The sequence below is a fragment of the Thunnus thynnus genome, chromosome 24 (assembly GCF_963924715.1).
Source record: "Thunnus thynnus chromosome 24, fThuThy2.1, whole genome shotgun sequence".
NCBI classification, from domain to species: Eukaryota; Metazoa; Chordata; class Actinopteri; order Scombriformes; family Scombridae; genus Thunnus; species Thunnus thynnus.
In genome coordinates, this window is record NC_089540.1 from 8,279,430 (window position 1) to 8,306,915 (window position 27,486).

The 27,486-nt window shown below is 40.7% G+C and overlaps 1 protein-coding gene across 3 annotated transcripts; it reads left to right on the forward strand.

The window, feature by feature from the left end:
• The first annotated feature begins 212 nt into the window (after positions 1–212).
• Positions 213–26,899, forward strand: LOC137177314 (sodium- and chloride-dependent GABA transporter 2-like). Of its 3 annotated transcripts, none has more exons than XM_067583498.1 (15): positions 213–277; positions 14,359–14,591; positions 15,466–15,600; positions 17,629–17,769; positions 17,865–17,955; positions 18,040–18,172; positions 18,639–18,773; positions 19,876–19,979; positions 20,407–20,531; positions 21,388–21,500; positions 21,609–21,746; positions 21,865–21,967; positions 23,855–23,955; positions 24,183–24,353; positions 24,717–26,899. In XM_067583498.1, exons 2-15 carry the CDS (start codon positions 14,390–14,392, stop codon positions 24,843–24,845), a joined length of 1,821 nt encoding a protein of 606 aa, XP_067439599.1. In that variant the 5' UTR covers positions 213–277; positions 14,359–14,389; the 3' UTR covers positions 24,846–26,899. The 3 variants fall into 3 exon arrangements, with proteins under 3 accessions (XP_067439599.1, XP_067439598.1, XP_067439597.1); XM_067583497.1 differs by lacking the exon at positions 213–277 and adding an exon at positions 12,903–13,062; XM_067583496.1 differs by lacking the exon at positions 213–277 and adding an exon at positions 14,025–14,114.
• The last annotated feature ends 587 nt before the right edge of the window (positions 26,900–27,486 follow it).

Sequence of the window (27,486 nt, forward strand, 5' to 3'; positions counted from 1 at the left end):
TTGATTCAGCCCTCCTTCAAAAGTTAAATTGTCACTGGAGTCTGCAATTCCCAAATGTGAGCAACATTTAGTTTTTGCCTTGTGTAACTATGATCTATTCATATTAAGCAACGTTTGGCTTGGGATCAATAACGATTAAAGAAAAAACACACACCTGAAGGTTTTACGCTTATCTGCTCCTCCCACCTGACCATTGTGTATTCATTATTGGTCTTTGGGAAAGCACTGTCTCTGCACTGACTACAGAGAGAACAGTGTCAAGTTTCCACTAGTACAGGTAAGTGCAAAGATATGTATGTGTATGCAGGTGTGTGTGTGTTTGTGTGTTTATATAAGGTTGTTTGATGAAATTAAGTTTGTGACAGACATATGATAAATACTGTACAAGTATATGTGTACGAAACATAGTGTTGTAACAATAACCTGAGTCATGCTTGCGACCAGGTCTCAATTATGATATATGATGTAATGTAATATGAAAGCTGATATTGAAGTGATAATTCACAGTCCAGATCCAAGATTTGAGGTCCTGAATTCAAACACAGTAGACTAATTCAACGTGCCTTGCAGCTTGTGGAACTTGCAACAGAACCTGGAAAATGCAAACAGCGAAGACAAACGAACAAAGTCATTCATGTGTCTGATGAAACGCCACACCGACATCACTTTTCAAATTGTGTTTCAAAAAGTGTGGACTGAATATAAAAAACAAACTGATTAAAATTTAAACAGCAGTAATATGATATATGTGGTGTAACAATAAAAGGCTGCATACTGCAGGTTAGTTTGACTACTGTCCACTGCAATACATTTGAGAGTAGAGGACGTCACACGATGTCACACTATATTTACAGTGCTTGGCCAACACCCAGGACATATTTTAGATGTTAAGACCTGACTTTGTTGTCCCGTACTGAAAGCACCAAGTTAATTAATGAGCTTGTCCAAACATGCAGTAGTAACAGACAGGCATGAGTCACATACACCAGTTAGGATATAGCTAAATTAAGCAAATGTTAAGGAACGTTAAAGTCCCCCTTCACTCAAAAATATAATTTTTTTCCTTCAGTTGGATGTTTGAGCCTCACTGAGAAGAATGATGTATGTGAAGAGTTGGACACTAGAAGGCCATTATTACATCGATCTGCTGAAGGGAGTTCACTTTCAACCTGAGTTTAAGGTGTGGTCCTTCAAGTAGGTTTTGCCTGATTCATCACAGATCGTTAGTTAATTTCTTTAATCAGTCCAAAAATGGTATAATAACAACAATTCACTATTTTATGCAGGGTTTATGTTCTAGACTTCTATTGTTTCCAGTCTTTCTGCTAAGCTAAGCTAAGCTAACCAGCTGTTGGCTGTAACTTCATATATAACAGAAAAATGTGGGAGTGGTATCAAATACTACAAGTGTATTCCCAAAATGTCAAACTATTTCTTTAAAACAGACCTTTATATTTGAAAGCTAATTCTAAGTAATGTCATGATCTAGTTATATCTTCCATCTGTCAGTGTTAAACATTTTGCCCTACACTTACCTGTGTGTCATTGAACTCACACTTACTCTGTTGGACAGTGTTAAAAATTTAATCCATTTTTTTTTTACAGCCAGTTTCTTCTCTAAATGTTCAACCAGTTGGTGTAAATCTGGTAATCAGTGAACACTGTGCACAGCTATCAGCTATTTTTTGTTGTGTGTTATTTGGCCAACAACATGGTTTCTTTGCAATTGACAGTAAGCCATTTATTTACCTAAAGACCAACTTCACTTCTCTGTGCTACTATAGGGTGATGTCATTTGTGTTACAGCACATGTGCTTTATTTGTGGTCCCTATTTAGCTGCATGGGGACTTTTTATCGCCTGCCAAAGTTGACCACGGTTGTTTCCAGCCCTTTCTTGTGATCCGACCACAGTGCTGAGGCAGCTACTTGGATTTGGCGAATGCAGTTTTCTGTCATTACCATGCAGCGGGACTTTGGCTTGTGTTGAGAAATCTGCCCCTTTTGATGGGCTGTTGGCAGGAGAATTAAACAGAATAACTGAAACCAGTTAAATGGGCCCAGTTTTCCCCCCATCAGCATTGAGCAGTTGCCAATATCCTTGTAGTTCCACTGTAAGTCAATGGGACAAGGACAAACCTAATGCTATGATGTGTTTATGAACTGTGGCTGTGTACAAATTAGCTAATATAACTGCAGGAGGCTGGGCAGGCTAAAGAATTTATAGTTTTGTGTCATCCTCCCATTATGGAAATAGTATGTCACTTTATTGGAAGCATGTGTGTCATAAGATGCTATCTGCTGTAGCTAGCTTTCCTCGTTGTGCTTGTGATTCAGTATCCAGGCCTGCAGTGTAATGATCAGTATCTTTGCAGAATAACAGATGACCAAATCATTGAAAATATTTATTGCCAACAATCTGCTGCATCTTAGTCTGGGATGTAGCCAGTATATTAGAAATACTGAGGTCAAGAGTCTCTCAGTCCAAACGCCACCCATCCCTTTAATTTGACCAGCCACCAAAATAATTCTGTAAATTTTCTTTTTCCACATTTCAAATCAAATTAGGCATTAAAAACACTTTACCATGTGTAACATAACTCCTCCATATATCGCTAAATGCCTCAAATACCCTCATACAATACTGCAGATATGACCGTGGCATCCTCAGTGGGGAGCTACAGCCCTGGTATTGGTCATCCCTGACTTCAGTTGTTGCTCAGTTTCTCTCGCAGTGCATCAAATTGTTCCACCATACCAACACGACATGGTAGTTATTTCCACATTTTCCTGTCTGAACCCTCTTCATGCAACATGCTTCCTGTCTCTGCCATGTTTTCCTGTAACCCGGCAGGTCAGCGAGTCAAGGGACCCCTCCACATATCCCCAGTGGAGCAGTGTGGCCCCCAGAGCCCCTTGACCGAGGTGCTTAACCTCAATTAAGTCTCTCAGCGTCCAAGCGTATGAAACGGCGGTCTATGGAATGCAAAACCTTGCCAATGAGAGCTGCCAAGTCAGCAAAGAACACAGTAATGAAATAATCAAATCAAGCTATAATGGAAGCGGTGGCCTGTAATCATATAATTACCTTGCAGGTACCCCACGGCGTTATCATGTGCACAACAATGGAAGTATGAGGGGTATTAGTCATTGATAATTAATCTTATTATTATTTTGGTGGGATTTAAATAGCAACTTCCTTGAAGTTAATTCATCAACTTGCCTGGAAAGTTAGATTCCCACAGAGTTTTCTTCATATCTTTCCCCACGGGGATGAAAAACAGAAGTCTTTCTATTTGCTGTCAGTGGTGGAGGAGAGGGGAGGAGGTTTATTATTTGATGTTTTGAGATAATCCAGCCCCACATTCCTTCCTGGGGCAACCTCAGCCCAGGGTGTGAAGGTCTGGGAGCCTCAACCAGCTTAGATAGTTTAATCACTGTACAGCTGACTTTCTGGCTCGAGGCCTGGCTTCCATTCTCCTTTTGCAAAATCAATTTGATCCCCACGTGACTCTCTACAGCAAAGCTTTTTTCCAAGTTCAACTGCATAATATCCTATTATGTATATTTAATATATTGTATATCTAACTTTCTGCATGGTTGTCACACTGCAAAACTGAGATGATAAATATTGTGACATTGTTAGATTTAGACAAAATGACCCTTGTTCATGTTGCTTAAGGGTTGATGCTACATGTAAAGTGAAACAAGACGTTATTAGTCCAACATCCCCACTTAGAAGAGTCCCATGATATGACCATTTAGCCCCCAGCTTCAGGCTCAGTGAACAACAGGAATCTGGGTTTGTTTAGCTTGCCTAGATTTGCCTGAGAGCCTAGTTCATCACAAGCAAAGGCTGGATGATGGAGGGAGAGGCAGGGTTGTACTCACTTTTCTGTAAAATGATCCGAGCGAACAGCTTCTTGATTAATCCATCTCATTATGGTGTTACCTTGAGGGCTCAGTGAGAATCCACCTTCACACACACAGAGGTAAGTTCAGTATGAGGACAGGCAAAGAGATGCGATCCTGAGAATCATATTCCGATAGTATTTTGGTATGTCACTGTGGAATGATTTTACCTACCATTTAACAAAGTAATTGTCTTTAACTGTAATGTGTGATCATAAGAACTGTACTTGTTGCCTTGAAACAAGTACAGGCTGATATGACCGTTTTGGAGTCTATTTCCCAGGAAGAAAGGTCTCAGTCAAGGCTTAAACGTAGCAGACCACAGTGGCTTGTGATGACCTCAAACTACTTCAAATCTGACCCCAGTGTCAGTCCAAGCAGCAATACCACCTTTTTACAAAAACTCTAACTAATTTGGGTTTACAGTCAATTACAGCCCTTAAAATCATTTGTTAAACAGCAACAGTTTCATGTCTGGAGAGAAGATGACACATATGTATATGTTATGTACTGTACTTACAGACATTTGGTTTCTTGATTATGATAATAATGCAACCACTGAAATCTGAAGTCATGAGGTGGAATATAGAAGGGGTGAATTCGGGACACAGTGAGTAGCAAACAGATTTTGTATTTTATATTCTTGATGTATTTTGTTTGTTTTAGTTTTGGTTGATATGGTGCTCTCTCCTGTATCTATGCCCTTCTTTTGGGTGGGAGAATATGTTGGCTAATATATTAAGAACTTCATCTTACATTAGAAAGAGTGTTTCGCACTGTTTGCTCAAAGTTGTCAGTGGGCTTTTTTCTCAGCAAAGAAAATGGCCCATATAGTATATAGTCAAACTGACAAGAGCTTGGAAGGCAAATAGCTCTGAAAAGATGCCAAAGCATGTAAAATGGACATTGTTTCATTCATCTCAACTCAGATTCTTGACTGGTGTAAACAGTGTAAAGAGGTTACACTTACACTTTGTTTGCATTTAAACAAAGTTTCACACCAGATATCACACAAATAGATATAAAAACTTTGCCCTCTACTTCTCAAAGACCTATATAAGTGACTTTGAATTTCCAGCGAAGTCCCACATATCTCAGAAAGCAGAACTAACACATTGCGGGACTACCCACTGTGATAAAAAAAACTCAAGGGAATTACCGCTCAACACGTTCCCATAAAGTCTCCAGGAAAGATAATCAGCACAAAATATCTGGCCTACCACAAGTCTCGGGGGAGCCTTGTATAGTGTGGACATTGTAGAAAAGGCCAAGGGTCAAGGTACTTTATCAGCTTGGCTTTAATGCAATTCAGTCTCTTCCCTTGTATGGGTTTGTGGACAACAAACGACAAGGGTTTTCCCTGTTACATACTGCGCCACAGGCTTGTATCTCATGAGCCTCATGAGAAAACGCTGGGGGAGAATGTTATCTAGGTTTTGTTTGTTGACAAGTGGCACTAATGGCTTGTGATCGGTCTCTAGCATAAACTGATCCAAGCTACAGAGATATTTGTCAAACTTTTCATAGGCCCACACACCAGCCAGACACTCCTTTTCTGTCTGAGGATAACGTGTTTCCGCTTCTGTGAGACGCCTGGAACAGCATGCTACTGGCTTCCACTCCTTATCCTGGAGCTGGAGGAGCACACCCCCCAGTCCATTACTGCTGGCGTCAACTGAGACAGCTGTGGGTCTGGTGACATCATAATAAGTGAGAACCGGTGCGGTTGTCAGCAGCACTTAAATGTGAAGTCTGAATTTTTGTGAGTGGCCCCAAGTCCATGTATTCTTGCTTTCAGAAGCTCATACAGTAGCTGAGTTGAGAGGCTGGGGATGTACCTCCCCAGGTAGCCCACCATGCCCAGGACTCTCTTCAGTTCCTGAACATTTACTGGTGGTGAAAGCTTGCGCATGGCCTCAACCTTGTCGGGGTCAGACCTGACCCCTGCCTGGTCAATGAGATGACCCAGGAACCACAGCTGGCTCTGCCTGAGGGAGCATTTCTCTTTGTTGAGTTTCAAGCTGGCTGACTCGCTGCGCTGCAGCCGGGTGTCACGTAACTCCATTGAGTCCCCATAGAGAAGGATGTTGTCCATAAAGACCTCCACACCTTATAGCCCCTGCAGAGTCTGCATCATCTTCCTCTGGAGGATCTCAGGTGTGCTGGAAATCCTGAAAGGTAGCTGTTTGAAACAGTATCTGCCAATTAGCATTACGAATGTTGTCAGCTTACAGCTGTCTGGATGCAATGGAATTTGCCAGAAGCCACCGGCAACATCAAGAGAGGAGAACACAGTCGCACCACTTAGCTTAGCAGTTATCTCATCTGAGGTAGGCAGGATATACCGTTATCTCTTCACTGATTCATTCAGCTTTTTCTGGTTTCCACAGATCCTGGCTTTGCCAGTGTTCTTCTTCAGGACTGGCACCATCAGCCAGTCAGTAGGCTGTGTCCCCCACTCGATGACACTGTTGTTTGCAGTTCATCTTTGACCTTCTGCAGCGTTAGGAGAGGCACATGGCGTGCTGTGTGTACGGCATACAGCTGAGCTTCGTCCTTTAACTGTATTTTCACAAGTTCAGTTTTTAGTGTCTTTAGGCCTGTTGATGTCTACTGGTGTGGTATGTCACTTCATCTACTCTCCTCACCAGGTTCATTTTCACAGGCAGGAACCGGCTGAGTAGATTATTAATTGTGCATTCACAGACTACATAAACTGTGAATGAGTAGGACTTTTTCTTGTAGTTAACAGTAGCCTTGAACATGCCAAGACTCAGCAGCTCACCTCCTGGGCTGTCCAGTGGAATGTGTGCTGGTTCCAGTGTTCTCTCTGGAGTGAGTGTGTGGAATGTGTCCGCACAGATGATATTGACATCTGCCTCTGTGCCAATTTTAAATTCCTCTGGAGTGGAATCCGCATGCACCTGCACAGTCCACTGTTCACTTGTCTCGTCTGCATTACAAACTGAGACTAGGAAATAAGATGGCTGGTCTGCTTGCTCTGTGACCTCATTCACCGATTTGCTGTTGTGGCACAGTCTGACCCAGTGTCCCATTTTATGACAGATATGGCATTTTGCTTTCCCTGCAGGGCATTTTTCATCTTTATTCTGTGTTGTGCTTTTCCACATTTACCACATTTTCTTTCATTTCCCCCCCATTGTGTGTGTTTTGGCTTGCCTTGTGGATTCCAGCTTTTATTGCATTTGTATGCAACCTCTTGCACGGTTCCCACTGTCTCTCCCTGCATGCTTACTTGTGTGGCAACCTCCTCTGATTGTCTGACTGTCTGGATTGTCTGCGCCAGCCTTAGGTCTGCTATTAGCTGCAGCCCGCGTGAGAAATGTTTGTCCAGCATCCCAACAACAATACAGTTGCGGATATTTTCGTCCCTGGTTGCACCAAATTCACAGTGCGGACACTTTTTACAGGGCTTTAATGAAACATTCCCCTGGCCGCTGCAAGTCACTGTTGAAAAAATGCTCTTTCATGGATAATATTCCAAAGCCATCTCGATGTCTGTTCTCAGCAAACATGAATGACTTAAAGATGTTTTCTGCCTTGCTTCCCATGGCATAAATAAGGTAGGTCACCTGCACTGTCCCGGCTTCTTTGTCCAGTTTAGTGGTGACTCTAAATCACTGAAAGCACTGCTTCCAATCTGGCCATTCTGTCGGCTTATCAAAGGTAAAGTTCGCCAGTGGATTAAACTTCGCCATTCCGCTTAACCTCTTTTCCTCTCATATCTGTGTTTCCTAAACTCTGTAGGCTACTTCTGACACCATGTAGAAAAGGTCAAAGGTCAAGGTACTTTATCAACTTGACTTTATTGCAATTCAGGACCTGTTTACATTAAGCCTCCTTCACTCTGCATGTGTCTCTATATTTGCCACAAACCTCCTTTTCTGTAAAGGAGGTTTGTTGTAACGACCAAACGTGACTGCTGCCCATATACATATATGTATGACAGACATAAGGCCAGAGGTTATATTTAAATGGCTCCTCTTTTACAGGGTATGCTTTTCACACAGATGGAGAGGAAGGGGGTTAAGCCACAGGAATGTTTACCTATTTAGGGCATGGGAAGTAGGTAAGGAGTTAGAGGTCTGATGTTGACCACATCAGGACCTTAAGCACTCTCTCTTTCAGAGGATTTAAATGAGGCGAGAAGACCCCTTTAATTTCTTACAGTGTGTTTGACCTTAAGGTTGAGGCAGAAGATTAATGAGTACACAAAAAAGAAATTAGAATCATCTTATTGAATTACAGTCACCTTTCTGGTATGATAGTTAGAAGACTGTAATCACATAGATGGACTTGTGTGCTGTTTAAGTGCTTTTGAGCAAGTAAGCTGCAGGGCTGCTGCACTGCACTGACCCTAATCTTTGACCTTGCTCAAGGGGGTAAAATAAGAAAATCCTTTAACACATGATCATTATTTCATTCATTGTAAGTGGTTGTATCCTCAGGTAGGCTGTCAAATTCTGTCTGCATTACCTTTTCGTTTATTACGTGACTTTAAATAGAATCACATTACAAAATGATTCCACTTGTAGCAAAGCTGCTTTGCTGTGTTTGTGCTCTCACCACACATTGTGCCACACACAACGTCGACTCCTATTATGATGTGTATTCAAAGAACGCGAGTTATTAGAGCAGCGCCAAGCTTTTTGTATTCTGAGTGATCTCATGTAAGGAGTCTGTTTGTATGGTATGCGGCTGGCACTGAGGTTGGCTTATAGTGAATGAGCAGGCAGGTGTCTGTTGTCTTTTCTGAGGACTCTCCATCAGGACACTGCAGTGAACCTGAGACCTTCCGCTTGTCGAATGATCCCGTTAACAGATCCTAAAACTTGCAGATATCAGTTTCACACACTGGCAAAAGGAGCTAACTTGAAATTTAAGGACTTCAATATCCATAGATCCTTTAACCTGATGCAATTAATATGCACAAGGTTTTACCAACTCAGCTAGCGTATGACACTTTACACCGAAAGATTACAACAGTCAACAGATTTAACAGTGGTGAGTACAGCTAAAATTTCATTTTTCAAGTTTTCATCCAACACCTGAATGTAATTTGAGCTTATATGAGGGCTAAATTTACAGTGATTCTCATTAATGTATATTTTATCTTACTTTTACCTTTTGTTGATTGTGTATTGTTGTGTATAATGAAGCCTTTGTCTGTTTTGCATGTGTGCAATATTACTAATTTACTGTGCATGTTTGCATGTGTTTTGCACAGTCACTGGGTGCATGAATACTTCTGAATGTGTGCTTTGTGTTCATTGGAAGCGCACAGAGCAGATCAAAGCAGATTTTTTTTTTTTTGCCACTTTTATAACATGCTGAATTCTTGCCTCTACTCAGAAGTTGTGCAGTTGTACAGCAGAATAGAAGCAGGCTGAAAAACTCTCACAATGCCCACCACTGTATATCAGTGACCTGCTGTCCTGGATGCCAGACACCAATAAAAGCAGCCATAAAGCATGCAGAAATTGTGTACGGCTACGGCTGGTCTGAGTTACACGCTGTGGCACCACATTTACAGGGGCTACAGGTTTGTCAGGACAGAACAATGGCGACTGTATTGAAGGACCCTTAACGCTGGGGTTTTATTTGGCCCCTGGGAGGCAAAAAAAGAGTCTGCAATTGGAGAGAGGATATGCAGGCTGTGTGTGTGTGTGTGTGTGTGTGTGTGTGTGTGTGTGTGTGTGTGTGGAGTGCACACGTGTAGTTGAGGAATTTGCCCATTGTATATGATTGCAAGACTTTTTACCACTTCCTGACTCTTGACCCTTGACTTTTTGATTGTCTTTAGGGAATTTACTCCACTAATGAGGGAGACTTGTGTAAATCGTGAGACATACATTAATGTAGGGACTTAATTGCAGAGTTAAGATGTGCATAGAAACAGTATTCTTTCACAACTCTGTAAATCTTTTCTTTAGCTGGGTGGATGTCAGGGAGGCACTTGCAAGATATCATTGTGGCTTTTTTTTTTTCCACAATCAGAGTTTTAGAATTTGCTGTAGTTATAATAGAAGTTTAAATATTGTTACTAAGGAAGAACAAACCTAAAATTCTGTTGCATTTGTAAACAAGAATAGTTCAAGAAAATTCATTAAACAATACAATATGATTTTCAAGGTTGTAGCTGTGGAATTCAGCTGCCTCTAATCCTCCTTGATATTTTTTGTGTTGTGATGGAGTTAGTTAAATCTTGTTTGGTTGTTTTTTTGTTTTTGTTTTTCTTTAGGCCTGTGACATCAGGGAATTCAGTGAATGCATCAGGCATTGTGAAAAGCCAAAGTCTCCAATATTAACCCAAGGCTGTAGCTAAAAAGTAGAGTTGTGTCCAGACACTCTGCATCAGGCTCTGTGAGTTATGTACGTATATGTATATATGTGTGAATGTCTGTTTGTGTGTGGTTGTGGGAGTGAGTATGTGCAGGCATAAATGTTTGTGTGTACATATGGTGTGGGTGATTATGAGTGCTAAATACTTTGCTAGTGTTTATTTAATGTGTGCTCAGTGATTTTACAGCAAACTCTACAAGCCAATGTGTTGAAATAAAAAGAAAGGTGTGTGTCAGGGTGCAGTTTGAAATATGACCTTAAAATCCCACATATCCTTAGTCTTTCATCTGTAATTTATGCCTTTGTTAATCAGATGTGTACATGATCAATTTAACACGTGACTGTTATCTAATCATAAACATAAGTCTTTATCAACACAACCGTAAAGTGCTATAGTCAAAAGCACCATAAACAGGAAAATGTCCTTTTCTTGCCATCATTGAATGAACTGCATGATGGAAAAACACATTTGTGAAGAGGTTTTCACATGACTCAGTGTTTAGATATTTTAAACTATATTTCTTCTGTTTTGTTTAATTATATTGTGTAGAAGAAAAACCTTTCCCTAAGAGGAATGTCACTGGCAGCACTGCTCCCGCTCTCAGTTGTAATTACTGAGGAGCTGGCATGCGTAGAAACAAGGAGACACAACATCCTGCTTAACTGAACATGCTGTATCAAACGAACTTGTAGAGAAAAACAAGTGACATTTACGGTAAGCTGCTAAAACATCTGAGTAATACTGAATAATATTGGAAAACTTCTTTAGAGAGCATTATTTGGGGAAAATACTATTAGACGTAGAAGTGAAACTGGGGCAGAACAAGTCAGCATTGGTGAAATCCTCGATATGTGAGTTTTTATTGCACAGACAGAAGGGAATGAATGAGTTGCAGTAGTCCAAGGCTTCCAGAGGTATTTCTGTAGTACAATCAAATTTAAGACAGACAAGCTTTACGGTCAGTGGCATTTCTAGGTTAAGTAACATGTCATCTACATAAAGACAAAAATGGGAAATACAGATGGTAAGCATCCTTGTTGAGTCCCTCTGTGAGACATTAAGATGACAACAATAAATAGGTTGTTGTGTACAGTACATGTATCCAGTGAATAACTCTCTGAAAACAGTGCAATCCTTGAAACCAAACCAAAACCATATGCAAGCTTGGTATGAGACTTTTAGACAGTTTAAGGATTGTAATTAATTATAGAATACACCTACCAATGTGTTACTCGTATCTTTTGGTCCTCTTAGGTGAAATATTTACTGTATGCATATGTGCATATATCCTCAAGTCATAGTATAATGTGCTCCACTTTCAAATGTGATTTATACGCCTTGTTATGTAACCTAATATGTCTATGCAGTGGAATGTAATTTTCTGAATGAAGTCCTTGGTGTGTTAGCTGGAGCCTGTTTTTTTCTTACTGTGGCTATAAATGCTCAGCTGAATGAGCACAGGCAGTGACACATGCCGTCAAACATGCTGAGAGCTGCTGGAGGTGGCCTAAACGGTTAAGACGCCGAGGCCGTTTACAGAGCACAGTCCACAGTATGGGGCTGAAGTCAACATCACAATTTGTTTTGGTTATTTTGCTGCATCACTTACTGCTACTGTTGATTTATCTTAAATATCAATGACCAATATAAATCAAGATAAAATAAACTCACTGATTTTGAACCTAGACAAGCATTTATTGTATCTTTGCACATCCATATAGGCTACAGCTGTAGCCAGGGGAGATACAGAGGTCATGAGCACTACTGTTTCAAAGCCTTTTCCACACTACCTGGAATAAAATACTTGCGTACCAGACTAGTCATATTTATAAATATATAGTGTCTAAAAATACTGGAATCAGCATATAAAATTCCAACCATGTGTAAGTTTTTAATGGTAGAATGTAAACACTCCCCAGGTTGAACCCACAATTTCCTACAAGAGTAGTACAGGCCTGATAAAGGCCTCAAAGGAATATGAGGATAGCTACATGGAAACTGTTCTGTTTTCAGGTGATGTAATACAGTCATATTGGATGGTTTTGTTTAGTTTATTCTGTTGTAACACAATATATACCGTACATAGCATAGATGCAAAAATATGCACAATAAACACAAATATATACTAATAAATATTATTGACAGACATTGCGTATTGGCCTAGGCTATAAAGGCTACAGGTAGCCTACGGCATAAGTCTATTCAGCTAATATTCTATGTATGTGTCCATATTTTTTAAATATATATATAAATTTGGGAGGATGGGGAGGGAGGGGGAGTGATGGAAGATTAAATAACTTAGATAACAGAAATCACACTTACTGCACTACTTACTGCCTTATACAGTACATTGTATCAGACATGTTACAATAATGGCATGGCTAATATGTATCATTTTATCATTATATAATTAGCAGACATGCAAACATTTCTACTAAATCAAAATATAAAAGGTAACCAGGCTGCTCATTAATATCGCAGTGTGTGTTAACTCCATTACTAATAATGTAGATTACTGCAGGCTAAATATCAAGATATGTTAAATTCTGAAAGAAATACCTTTTCGTAACAGTAACAAACACTTCAGTACCCATGATGCATTTTGTACCCTCTTTATTGCTGGTACGCCATGCGCCAGGCTTGACTGAAGCATGGTCCCTTTATAAATTTGGACCGTGGGCTGCGCCGCTCTGCAGCCCCTCACAGAGCTCCCGCTGCCCGGAACAAACCATCTGGCCACCCGGACTGGGGGGTGGTCGCGGTGTAGAGAACTACAGGACACGCAGAGGTAGGAGACATAATGTCCAATTCTCTGCAAATTATGCGCTCACAGGAGACACTGTAGCAGCGCGAATGCGCAGCTTCAGCGAAATTGTTTTAGGCATCAATTCTAGCGCATCACGAGACTTAACCACGCCTCTACAACCGTGCTCTGCACCGACATGAAACCACTATATACGTATCCCACAATTTAGGAATAACCGAACCTATAAATTAACGCACGTTTTGATACAGTAGATGGTTCATAACCGCATGTTTTAACGGTGGTTATGTTGCGTGTCTGTGACGGCGGAAGGTGGCTCACGCTCGTTATATCAGTGCTTTGAGGTCACATGGCGCAGCGAGGGACAATGTGGAGGGAAATGTTCCTCAAAAGTTCAGCTACATCCCCTATTAGGCATTAAAATATTAAGAATTCAAAGAATGTCATGCATCACATAGAAAGACAAAACACACAGAAATCTGTCTGTTTTGTTCCAACTACACCACATAATAATACCACATGAAATGTCTGCATTAAAGGTATAAAAAGATCATTATATACTTCAACTGAGTTGCACTTCAATACACAGAGGTCCCTATAAACATTATGAAATATGACAGACACAAAAAGATAAAAATCATTTGTTAAAATACCTTAAATTTGATATCTGTCTATCTAAATATTAATCTGTTCATCTGGTTTAGGTCAAACTGTTAATAAATTGTATTAGTGTGTCAAATTTATTACCTCTCAAGATAAAAATATCTGAAAAATGTAAAGTCATGAATATCAAAAGTCATTTGGGGTAGCATACTTATAGATTATGTTAAGTTTTGTGCGTAAGATCAAGATGTTAGACGTCAGTGGCAAAAAATGCGTGAGCGAGATAGTCCCTAGTCAAATACACAAGCTGAAAATGACAAATTTAGGCCTTGAGTGTGCTGAAGACTACAGATAAAGGACACACACCCACATTGGTCAGTCCTTGAGAGGCGAATCGCAGATAAGTGAGGCAGCCAAACCAACTGTCAGAAAGTACACCCAAAGTCTCGTTAGTCAATCCCGGCGGCGAAGATGTGAGTGAATCTGCCTTTATTTTCCGCAGTCTGTTTTCTTTTTGTGTCTTTTGTGAATATGTTAACTATCTGTCTGCATGGTTGCAGAAAGATAATACTTGTTTATATTCTAGCTACTTCCTTTAAAAAAAAATTCTTCTCTATTGTCTAACTGGTTCACCATGTCACGCTTTTTATGATTCATCCTCTTTGGTTTCTTTCTCTCCAACTTTTCTCTTAATTTCTTGTGTTTTTCTTCCTTCAGGGGTGTGTGTGTGTCTCTGCCGGAACCAGTGATGGCCGACCAGCTGCCTCCACAGCAGGTGAATAAGTTCCAACAAGGGAGCCTCCCCAACGGGAAAGAAGTCACCCAGGATGACCTGCACGCAAGAGGCCAGTGGGCTAGCAAGGCTGAGTTCCTCCTGGCAGTGGCGGGGCAGATCATCGGCCTGGGCAACGTCTGGAGGTTCCCTTACCTCTGCTACAAGAACGGAGGAGGTAAATTATGTGGGGGAGCAGAGGGGAAGAGAGAGGAAGATTCAGCTTTGTAGTTTTTGTTGACAAATTGTCATTCTATAAATTCTGTCTTGGCTCTCTGTCTGTCATCTGCACTTATCTTTTCCTCTTTTTTTCTCCCCTTTTTCTTTAATTTTCTAAAAAAAAAATAGAGATGAGATTTGCAAGATGCTTGTTAGAGTTAGGGATATATGTGTTTTGTATTTTTTTACTCCTATGAAGATGATATATATTATAGAAAATATCCTTACAAAGAAATGACAGTTTTATTTATTTAGTTTTATTGGAGCAAAAAGGTTCATTTGTGGTTATTTATTGGTTGTAGAGTTCAGCAGTCTGTTGCACCGGCTGTGTGTAAGTTCAGACTTAGCCTAGTTATAAAGAAAATTATTACTAAGTTGTGATTTATGCATTACTAAAATAAAAACGGCTGCACCACGGAGATAAGTTACAACATAACTCCAAGTAGGGGAATGTGTAACTAAATAGTTACACATGTCCCTAGGGTAGGTGTAAATCATAAAATGTCACAGAATTGTACTCACTAATGGTAAAACAGCAGTTTCCCTGCCACACAGCATCTTTTATTTCATTAACTGCATGCCATTTTGCAACACAGTAATCTAGTAGAGACCTAATTTATTGATATGATAGTCCAAAATAGTTTACTACAACATTGTAAGATGCTAAGTGGCTCATGCCATACAGAAAGCAAATGCGCACAGTGACCATGATGATTAAACTCTTATCTTTGATTGTCGATTGGCCACTTGCCTTAGTTGTGACTTTACATCCAAACTAGTCAGTAGCTGATTTAGTTGCAAACTAAGCATCTTATGCATGTGTGTGTGTCCAGGTGTGTTCTTTATACCTTACCTGTTGTTCCTGGTGCTGTGCGGCGTCCCCCTGTTCCTCCTGGAGACCTCACTGGGACAGTACACCAGCCTGGGAGGGGTCAGCGCCTGGAGGACTGTCTGCCCATTATTTGGAGGTACACTTCTGCAATATGTCCTGTTATGTGCTGTTAAGATTGACATAAAGAGAATAAGAGATAGCAGAACAATTAACGCAAGAACACAGGATGAAAACTTGGAAATTTAATTTTTTACTTCACTATGTCTGAATGAATAAGACCTTCAAACACATTGGTTCGGAAAAAATCAAACAAACATTGAGACAGTTGCAGTGTTATGCTGGTTTTGTTGCATATCTTGATGATTATTGTAAGTTTTTAACCGACCTGCAACCTTGCCAACATCTCTCTGTTTCTTTTTTCCCTTCCCGTTCGACTAGTTATCCTAACTTCCCTAACTTCACAGACTTTGTCTCTCTTTTACTTTCTCCTTTACTTTCCCATGTCTTTTTGACCTAGTCTTTCTCCTCATTGGTGCAAGCATCCAAAGTATTCCTATGCCCACATCAACACAAAACCCATATAAACAATGTGACCGCAATCAGAAGATTTGGCGCGCCCTGACATCTGCATGCATGTGAGGTTCATATTCAATCTCAGGTTTTCTGTCAAAACAATTCAAGAGTGCAGAAGGCAACTCGCAACCCGGCCAGCCAATAATAACACGCACTTGGGGTTGTTTTCATGGTGTCTTGCTATCTAAATAAAGGATCAGGGTTAAGCGTTAACGTAACACACAATTACAACAATAAACCTAAGGCTGCCGTTATCAATGTGATGCTGCCTGTCATTCAGGGAATAGAAAACTATGTGAGGTTAGTTAAGTTGAACACATGGTCTTCAATAAGCTGGTTTAGACAATTAAACATTTGGATGACAGGAATGCATTCAAGTATCTAGGAAAGGCTCATGTCTTTAATTAGACCTGAACATCAGACTCCATCTGTTTACAGTTTTCTCCTCAATATTAAGCTTGACAGCCCATACAGTACAGGCATTATATGGAGGACTTTGATCCATTAGTCTAACCTGACTATATTTATTTATAGGTGCAGCAGAATGACTAATTGGTGGGTAATTTATATGAATGCAAACAGTGGCAATCAATATCCATGCTGCCCTGTGGGGGAGTTACAAACAGTAGATACTGTAAATCTATGTTTTCTGATTGAGGTGTGATTGGCTGATGTCAATATATGATATACCTCTTATTACAGCAGTAAGCTTATAAATGCATGAGCTCAAAACTGAAATAATAAAGGTCTCAAAACTACATTTTAATACAGGGACCTACTTCAAGACAGGCCTCAAGATTAGGTAATAACTATGAACTTGTTTTTGTCAGATTAAAAGCTCATGTGCAGGTGTAACCGCTAGCTGGACCACCTGCAAAAACACATTGTAAACAGTGCGTGTGTGTTTGTGTGTGTGTGTAGATACAGTTAAAAGCTTAATTGTGCTTTATTTTTTTTTTACATTTTTAACCTGTTCAATGTCAAATAAACTGCATTTGTAAGCGTGTGTGTGTGTTCATGGCAGCTGCTCTGCCCCTTGCTCCATATGGCCTGCACATACATTTGGATATGCACACAGGGTTACCGCTGTTTTGTTAACAGTTGTTGCGTGAAAGCCATGTGTTCAGCACCACATGGAGAATATGCGCTACTTCCCCAGGCACCATGTACAGACAAAACTTACACGAGCAAAGTAACGCTTCTGTAGGAATCCCTCGCTAGTTTGCACTTTCAGTATGCCATCATTGCTGTCAGATAAATGCCTGAATTTCATTAGAGGATATCACAATCAGCTATTTGTCTGGGCCAACAGCATACGCTCTCTAACCCACTCAAGCCTCATAAGACTCATCTTTCATTCCTAATGAAGATATATTAGATGTGGGCTGCATGTCGAGTGCCTCAGTGAAAGGATGCTTTCATCTGAAACTCAAGTGACTTGGAACTGATAACAGAATGTGTGTGTATGAAGACTTTGAAGCTTTGTTAAAACTCTCCATATGTTTATTTCTGTAATCCTGCTGTACACAAGACAACAATAAGATCTGTTTGTGTAAACCATTAAACCTTGTATCATCTTATATCTCTGCAGGTCTTGGTTATGCCAGCCAGGTGATGATCCTGCATGGTTGCGTGTACTACATCATCATCCTGGCCTGGGCTCTCTTTTACCTGGCCAACAGCTTCCAGGCGGAGCTACCCTGGTCGCACTGTAACAACACGTGGAACACTGGTCAGTAATCAAGCACCAACTACAGCTGAAAGATGGATGAGTGGCTTCTTGATGTTTTTTTATGTTCTTATGTGTGTGTGTGTGTTCTCCTGCAGGTGCATGTTTCCTGTTTGACCAGAGCAACCAGACAGCCAATGCCAGCAGCCTGCCCGAGAACGCCACTTCCCCCGTCATGGAGTTTTGGGAGTGAGTGTGGTTGGTCTCCTAGGTTTCTCACTGATGGTTTTTCGGCATATTGATCATGCACTAACAGCAGCGTGTGTGTTCTAGGCGGGAGGTGCTCCGTCTGTCCAGCACTTTAGACGAGCTGGGTCCAATCAACTGGAAGCTGGCTCTGTGTCTAGCCGTCGTCTGGCTCGTCTGTTACTTCTGTGTCTGGAAGGGAGTCAAGTCCACTGGAAAGGTGAGCGGAAAACACACCAACATCATCCCCGTCCATGTCTGGGGACATCACAGCTTCTGGGCTACCAGATGGCTTGTTTTTGAAGTTAATAGATTTGTTTCTGATATGAGCAAATTGATTTTATTCCAGAATTAAGTAAACAGAAAGTGCATAAAGACACCCTCCACCCCGGCCTGCAACTTCTTTTATCCTTCTTTTTCTTTATTCATTTTATGCAATCATTTCGTATTTGAGGGTAAACCACAACTCATCTTTCTTGCGGACAGTAAACAACATAACAGACTGGACACTGTACATTGCCTCGATTTTGTGCGACTTGTTTATTGTGTTCCCTGCCGCCATCAGTCAACACGTTTACTTTCCAGAGCTTTCCCTCATTATTTCAGGACATCACAGACACGTCCTCCCTGTTTTCTCTGTCTCTGTGCCATCCTGACCACATCCCTGCATGCTGTGTACATTCTAGGTGGTGTACCTGACAGCCACCTTCCCATATGTCATGCTGTTTGTGCTGCTGGTGCGTGGTGCCACCCTTCCCGGAGCGACCGACGGCATCATCTACTACCTCAAACCCAACCACACCCGCCTGGCAGACCCACAGGTACAGAAACACAAACATACACTAAAAAACCTGTTAGAGCCAACAGAAATCCTTCCAGGCGTTCTTTCAGGTGGTATAGCAGCTTCTTTAAGTTGTAAGTCCACGCTGTCAGGTGAGTAGGTGTATTGTCAAACCTTTCACTTTGTGAAAATGACAATGGAGGATGTTTTGATCTGCAAAAGCATACTTTGTGACTGCAGGTTTTCCTTATACCGAATCAATCATACCTGAAATAAACAAGAAATACTGATCACAAAAAAACAATTATATATATATTATATATTAATAGATACTGAGAATTAATAGCGTTAACTACCACTGTCACAATACAAATTGCAGGGATGTTGGAGGATTGATGTAGCTGCACTGGCTTTTAAGTGCCTATGCACATGTTTAACGTTATTTTATGCAGCTCAAGGACACATTTAATAGATCTTGTTCACTCAGTAACAGGGTTTGTGCACAGATTAATGTGTCACCTCCAAACACATTGTTATTCTATAGAAAAGCCACCAGCCAGGACCTGTAAAGGTGTGTTCAGACTGAACACAAGGAGAGTTTTAGAGGCAGAAGTGAAATTTGGCCCGATTAATTTTCTATAGGATGTGAGGGAATTGCTTTTCATAGTATTTTGGGATAGCAGGCATTATGGAATTGACCGGGGATGTGAAATAAAGGGTTGAAAGTTGAAAGTTATCAATTAGGGCTAAATTCGCATGAAATTTGGTGAAAACGCGACCCAAAAAGATAATGCAATGGTAGGCCAGGAAGTTTAGCAGGTTTAGATAAATGTCTGTTTAGTTAATAACATTATTATTGCAGTTTCTGGGATCTTTTATTATGGTTGTCTCTTGCCTCCCAGATTACAGATACAAACAAAAGCTGAGTGCTACTTGGCACAAAGTAACACACATTTTTGGAGAAAGGCGTATTAAAGTAAATCAATTAATACCAGATGGGTGGAGTTTGACAGCATCAGCACATTTACATAGAGTCAGAGAAGTTATCTATCACTGGAGAAACACACACGAAGTTATTTTTCCTGCTGTTGTGCAAACATTTTGTTATTTATTGTACTCTGTTCCTGTTTCTCTCTCTGTAGGTATGGATGGATGCAGGGACCCAGATATTTTTCTCATATGGGATCTGTTTGGGGAGTCTCACAGCCCTCGGCAGTTACAACAAATACAACAATGACTGCTATAAGTGAGACACTACAGTCACACACACACACACAGAAACATGCAAAAATATTCCTTACACTCCACTTCAGACAAACCATACTCATGGAAATGGAAGATGTAAGCTCCCAATGGTCAGATGGCTTCCAGAAGGAATGGCTGGAATGGAGAGAGAAAACACACTGATACAGCCACACCTTAAAGAAAAGCCCTGGCTACCATGTTTCCCACACTCTAGGACTCCCACACATACACACACACAGAGAGAGAGAGAAAGGGCCAAACACTTAACTCTTGACCAAAGACCTTATTATATTCTGTTCAACATTAACTTTTATACTAGTCATGTTTTTTAGCTTTTGTGTCAAATTGTTCTCCTGAAATCACATGTATTTCCTGAATTTGTGTCCTGCCGTAATGCCAAATGTATTTCGTTGTGTGTATCCTTCCAGGGACTGTTTCCTTCTGTGCCTCCTGAACAGCAGCACCAGTTTCCTGGCAGGTTTTGCCATCTTCTCTGTGCTGGGTTTCATGGCTGAGGAGCAGGGCGTGGACATAGCCACCGTGGCCCAGTCAGGTGAAGCAGATGGCGGTTGGAGATGGAAACGTGGTTTCCCTCAGCAGAAGCGAGGAGATCTTGTTTAGGGAAACAGCTCAAGGGAAAACGAAAAAGAAGCTAACCTTTTCTATAATTAATTAATTCACTGCAGTATTTCACGCTGACCTTTAAATTTAATTTAAAGTAAGAGGCAAACACTAAAACTTTTAGGGCTCTTAATTCTATTAACCTATCAAGTGTCATAATAATCTCTAAATAAAGGCTACCCTGGGTCACAAGTGGTGCAGGAGCTATGTTTTTGCTAGCTCTTCCATGAACTAAAGCCAAAAACAATGTATTGATCCTACTACTAAGTATCACCTGTGTAGCCAAAGCCTGATAAAGATTTTTCCTCTGTGCCAGGGACTTCCCTTGTTGTCAAAAACTATCAATTACTATTAATCCGTATTAATCCTCCGCTGAAAATAGTCCTCATTAAACACAGTATTTCCTCCTGTTTGAGTAATGTTGGCTAGAAACTGCAGTGCCCAACTGTTTTAGGAAATGAGTTAGCCTTTTTTAAATATTATAATAAATATATGTGACTTGTTTTTACAGTTTTACATCCTCAGTAGGAATGAATGAGCTCGGAGCTGAGTGCCACAGACAGGGTAGTGAGGTTGGAAAGTTTTGAGAGACAGACTAATGCATAGTTGGTTTTGGTCTTTCCGTGGGATTTGTGACAGTAAGAAAAATATAGAATAATCCCAGCCTAATCCTATAAATAGCAAATCCATAAAATCAAAGCAATACCCAGCCGTTTAAGTCATACATATATTGTTTAAATAACTTTACATGTATAACATGTTTTTCCTGCGTTTGTATGTCCTCTTAGGACCTGGACTTGCCTTCATCGCCTACCCCAGAGCTGTAGCCATGATGCCTCTACCTCAACTCTGGGCTGTCTGCTTCTTCCTCATGATCATCATGCTGGGGCTGGATACACAGGTAGGTCATAGTAACACACACACACAGCGACTTTGATAAATTATTGATGGCATTGATTGAAGTAAAACTGCGCACATGCTGACCCCGTCTCCTCTCTTGTCACCCCAGTTTGTGAGTCTTGAGGCCCTGATGACGTCGGTGACTGACCTGTACCCTCATCTGATCAGACGAGGCTATCGCAGAGAGCTGCTGCTGCTGTTTATCTGTGTCGTCTGCTTCCTAATTGGACTGGTCATGGTCACGCCAGTAAGTCACACTCCGGATGGATGAGTGCATGATCGTCTAGCCTGTTTGGCTTCTATGATATTGAATTATAGACTTTTCTCTCTGTTGTGTGTGTGTGTTTGTCTCCACCCCGGTGCAGGGTGGTCTGTATGTGTTCCAGATATATGACCATTTCTCCTGCAGTGGAGCCAGCCTGCTGCTCCTCTCCATCTTCCAGTCTGTAGCCATCGGCTGGGTCTACGGTATGAATCCCAAACTCCTCTCATCTCCTCTTCTTTCTTTTCCTTTTTTTTTTTTCTCCTCTCTGTCCTGACTATAATCCCCATCTGTTGGACAATAGGATACCAGACTCCACCACATCAGAACATGCCAAAATAAATCTCAAGTTGTTTTCAATTTATATTGAAAATATAAAACAGAGCAGTGACAAGAACACTTTTTATCTAATTAAACACACACAGTCAAGCAGTCCACTTCCTCCCCTCCTTCTGCATTCCACTTGGAGTCAGTAGACAGTATATTAACATGGCTGCAGCTACCCACTGTTGTCGGGAGACTGGCTCCTAGCCAGGCCCCTGTCTGTCTCCTCCGGGCCCTAAATCAGCCCCTGGGCCCCGTCGCCTCTCAGTCTCAGGCTGACGGCCCCAGGGAGCCCCTATCCCGGCCAGACCTGGGGCTCAAGAACATTTACAAAAACACTGTTTGTTTAAAGAGTCAGATGGGTGCAACGTGCCATATATAGTGTATGTACATCAAGACAATCCAATTAGTGTTACAGCATTTAGGCAGTTAAATTTGTATTTGTTAAAGACTCAGAAAAGCTGTGACATGTAATAATTTTTTTTTTTAAAGTCATGCCATTGCAGATGATAATGGATGAGTTGAGTGGCTTGGCAGAGAGTGTGTGTTTGTATGTGTGGGTACATATGAATACCAAGGAAGCCAGCTTTTATGGCTCTCCCAGCAGTAGGTGAGTACAGCAGCAGAGTTGAGGGGTGGGCTTTAAGTGGACTGGGTAACACAGCGGTCAGGACTCCATTGCACCTTTTCCCCTTTTTTATGACTGTGGGATTTTACAGACTCTAACATACTATAACACTCCTCAGCCACTGGTTATGTGGCAGTGAAGGGGTTTCACTGCTAGGTTATTATAGAAGAGGGACACCTACTGTTACAAACATCATCAAATGGTCAAACTTAATACAGAGATAAAGAGGAAATATTGTGGATAATCTGAGCAACAGGTATAGATTTCATTTTGAAATTAAACCTGTCAAGTTTTTTCCACATGCATTAATTAAACAGTAATAGTACTGATTCTTTCCACATGTCATATGACAGTTTCTGTTTTCACAGTCTGGGAGATAACTGCTACTAGTACCATTATTACTACAACTGCTGCTACTACTAGCAGTACTATCAAGAGATTAGAAGAGATTACTGCTCAGTACTAGCCTGAGAATCAATTGTAGGGCATTAAATTAGTAAAATTATTGTTAATTCTTAAAGGAAAATTCCATTTCCTTGCAACCTGGGGCTCATTGTTATCGGTAATGATAGGATTTTTTTTTTTTATCAACTCAGTGTCTGACAATTAGTGATACAGCAACATCACTGTCCAGTTTGGTAAGCAAGAGGGGGTGTCAGATGATCAGCCAGGTTGTAAACACATTTTATCTAAACTACCTGGAAGTAAAAATGTCTAGGTGGTAGACATTTGAGAGTTACACCCTGCTTTAACTCTGAAAAACAACAGCATAAATTCAATGTTGTTGTGCACACAGGAAGTTTTACAAAGCTGTGGGCGTTAATGTGCATTTATTTTTGTCACACTGTGTACCACTATTACAATTATGACTATTTACCAGCTCTGCTACTGCAACAAATACCACCACTACCACTGCTACTCCTGGTAATGTCTTCTTTTCCTGCAACTATGTCAACCTATTTCTAAATAGTTTTTTTCTAGTATTTTTCTGGTATTTCCCTCTAAAAAAAAAATTAAATAAAAAATATTCTAACCAAAGTTGGCCACCGCCACCAAAAACAACATGTCAGTTGTAACCAAACCATCATATCTAACCAAACCACATCCACTCACATTGAAGTTGCTCTTGTTCTGTCCGCAGGAGCCGAACGCTTCAGTGACAACATCAGGGATATGACCGGGTACAGCCCCCTGCCTGTCTTCAAGCTGTGCTGGAAATACTTGACCCCGACTGTGTGCACTGTGAGTGACCCGCTCCCTGCTGACCTGCTTTCACACTGTTTAGTGTGTGCTGGCTGTGAAGCAGTATACACATAAACTCATGTTTGGGGGTTTTCATACAATCAATCAATGTAGCTCCCACAACATATCTCTCATAATTAAACTCACTTCAAATCTTTTTGAATTGATTCAGAGCTGTATTTGCAAACACTAACTGACTCAGTCTTTCTTCTTGTCGTCTCCTGCAGGCTACCTTTTTGTTTTCTCTGGTGCGTTGGTCTCCGTTGAGCCTTGGGAAAGGCATGGTCGCTCCAGGCTGGGCCACCGCGCTGGGCTGGCTCCTCACCTTCTCCTCCGTCTCTCTGCTCCCCATCTGGGCCATCTACCTCCTGGCCACCACCCCGGGTACCCTGCTACAGGTAATACCAGCAATCATTTTACGACTATGTTGATAAATACACACATTTATAATGTATAAATGCTTAATTTTGTCTCTACTAGTGGTGATGAAAAGGTGCATCAAATTTATAATTGCACTGCAAGAAGTGGCTATTTTAAAAGGCTATGTAGGTCTTAAACAGAGGAAAAATAGTCAGTTATTGGGTTGAAGTAATGCTACTTACTTAACAGGAAATGTATAGAAACAAGGCAGGATAAAGCCAGTCACTCTACTAAGATCTACTGAATGACAACTGATTAAACAGAAGCAACTAATAAAGCAGAATGACGATGATGTTACGATGTTAAAACAATCAGGTAACTTTGACCTTTCAACCTCACAGCGCTTCAAACGCATGTGCAGCCCTGCCAAAAACTCATCGCTGGCCGTCCAACACTTCCCCACCAACACCTACATCCCTGTGCTGCCCCTCACTGAGAAGCCAAAGGAACCGATCAGCAACATCATCTAGGATCATAAGACTTGATAAATTGTCATATGATGACAATGTGGACGCTGCTCAGCCAATCAAGTGTGACAAAGGGAAGGGTTGAAGTTAGAGTCCCAATTGAGGCCCAGTTGAGGGCAATATCTTGAACTAGACCAATGAAATAATACAGCAGGATGTCTTTTTTTAATGTAGAAAAATTGAAGATAGATGGATATTTTTACCATTAACCTGGCAATCATGAGCAAATGCCTGGTGATACACTCAACGATCACCTGAAAGCACCGTTAGTTTTAATCTCAGCGATGTCGTCCATCCATTTAATCTCAGCCCCGTCCTTTGGGGAGGAAGTGTGGCTTCAGTTCACAGCTTGCTTTACCCTTTAAGACTTTACCCTTCCCAACTTTTGTTATGGGCACACACTACTCCATCTTAACTACTTTATTTGCTTTAAATTGCAAGCCTCTCTTTTTTATTTAGCAGCTGAATCACTTTATTTGTAGACTATTTGATCATTCAAGGCACAGGACGCAGCTAAAGAACAATCCTACTGTTGTTTTTTTACTGCCGGCATTATTACTGAGCCTAAAACTTTACTCTCTATGAGAGATCACTGCTAATGTTAGCATGTCTGCTTAGCTTTTACTGTCTCCTGAATATCTCTGTTGATTCAGAGTCAGACATGTTTTATACACTGATTCGTCTGGATTTTTCTGTATGTGCCCTTTGCCATATCATGGAGTTCAAATGGTTCAAAACAAGCTTTACACACAATAACACAGTAAATGGTGCTAATGCAAGGTTTGCATCGACTGCCAGTATACCAAGTGCTTCACTTGATGTCAGGGTTGACACTCATTTGTGATTAGTGACAAAATGCAATAACTGTTTTCATCTGTTATACACATCTGTCTTTAAAAATAGTGGACAGGAAAGTTGTTTGTACTCTTTTTTTAGCTGTTGTCAGTTGCTGTCTCAAATGCACAAGTTTCAAGTGGCATTATCACATCCTTGAACTGTACCAAAATGTAATTATCAATACTCAAGCTGGCAGACATACAATCATGGCATCTGAATCAGCATATATACATACAATTATTTACAGTTACAATGCTGGTGCTGCTGCTGCTGTGTGGAGAAAAACTCTAATCTCCACAGTTTTAGTAGAAATCGATTTTTTTATAATGTGATTCTCTTTAAAGGATTTTACAGAATCTTCAACTGTAACATGTGAATGATAACAAGCAGTAGGACTATAAAGTGGCAAATGAAAAAATGACCTCTATGCAGTGTAGGGATGTCCATATTTTCAGAATATACAGTATGTGTGTCATTTGATTTAAAGAAGCAGTAAATTCTCCAAAAAAAAAGCAGTTTTTAATACCTGCCCCTTACCCTGTTCATAATAAGTAAGTAAGTAAGTAAAACTTTATTTATAGATTACAAAGTGCTTTACATCGACATTGGCACAAAAAGAAAAGAGGACAAGAAAACCATAAAAGACATAACAGTATCCTAAATTCCTAATGTTCCTTATCATATATCATGTAGACTGCAGTCACTGTAGACTTTTGCAGTGTCCTAAGACAAGAATGTGTTTTGAATAATTTACTCAGAGAACTACTTTCTTGCTTTTCTCATCACCATGAGGTCTTTTCGGTGTCTCAGTGGGGTCTAATTTGTGAAATTACCATGAACTTACTGTACTCAAGCTCAGGACAGAATGTACTCTTCACTGGGAAAACCGATGTAAATCTTCAAAAGCATAGGGATGAGGTTTATTTCTTAAGCAAACGTGATGTGTTTGATGTGTTTAAAGATAAATAAGTCTAAGTTCTGTATGCAAACTTGAAACTGTCTTGTCATTCAGACCTGGATGAGGGTTTTAATTGAAATCCTTTTTAAGTGCTCCTCTGAGATTAATTTAATGAGAAGCAAAGTGCTAAACCCATCTGGTGTGTTAGAAATGTTGATTTTTCTTTATCTCTGAGTGTTTTATTATCTCTGTTAATATTTGTTATAATTATTTTCTTTTATAAGTGAAAATATATATATATATAAACATTGTGGATAAAAGAGTTTGTGTTGCCTGTGTTCATTTCTTAGACGAGAAAGTTTACAAAAAAGAAGTTGAGTGAGAAACTGATTGTGCGCAGGTGTGTTTGTGTTCCCGATACCTGTGGACAAGGCTAGCTGTCACCCAGGAGACATTGCTCTCTCCCTCAGCGCCATGGTAACAGATGCTAAGAACACACTTAGTCTCTACAAAGAGAGAGAAAAGGAGACAGACAAGAGAGACAGAGGAAAGGGGAAGAGAGTTGGTGGGGTACACGCACTCCATCAGCCGTTCAACCATCACGACTACAAGCGCTTTGATTGCTGTTCCCTTCATCTGAAGCATTTTCATCCTGATGGGAATTACTGGTTTTAACATCCATGAAGGGAGAGAAGAGAGAGGGACGGAGGAAGTGATGGAGCAAGAGAAGGATGGAGCGTGTGTGTGTGTGTGCAGAGGAGGAGAGGGAGTCATGGAGACTAAAGAGAGGGAGGGAGAGTTGCAGCGCTGGGAGAATTCTGACACCACCACTTAGACAGAGCCCGACGGTTATGTAAAAGGCTCGGATTGTCAATTAACCGTATTGGATTCCCTCCTCTCTCTCTCTCT

What these genes read in the sequence shown, in the direction of transcription:
- LOC137177314 (XM_067583496.1), top strand. An exon ending in TAACAACACGTGGAACACTG is followed by an intron (nt 17,770 to 17,864) that starts GTCAGTAATCAA and finishes GTTCTCCTGCAG; the next exon opens with GTGCATGTTTCCTGTTTGAC. An exon ending in CCCGTCATGGAGTTTTGGGA is followed by an intron (nt 17,956 to 18,039) that starts GTGAGTGTGGTT and finishes TGTGTGTTCTAG; the next exon opens with GCGGGAGGTGCTCCGTCTGT.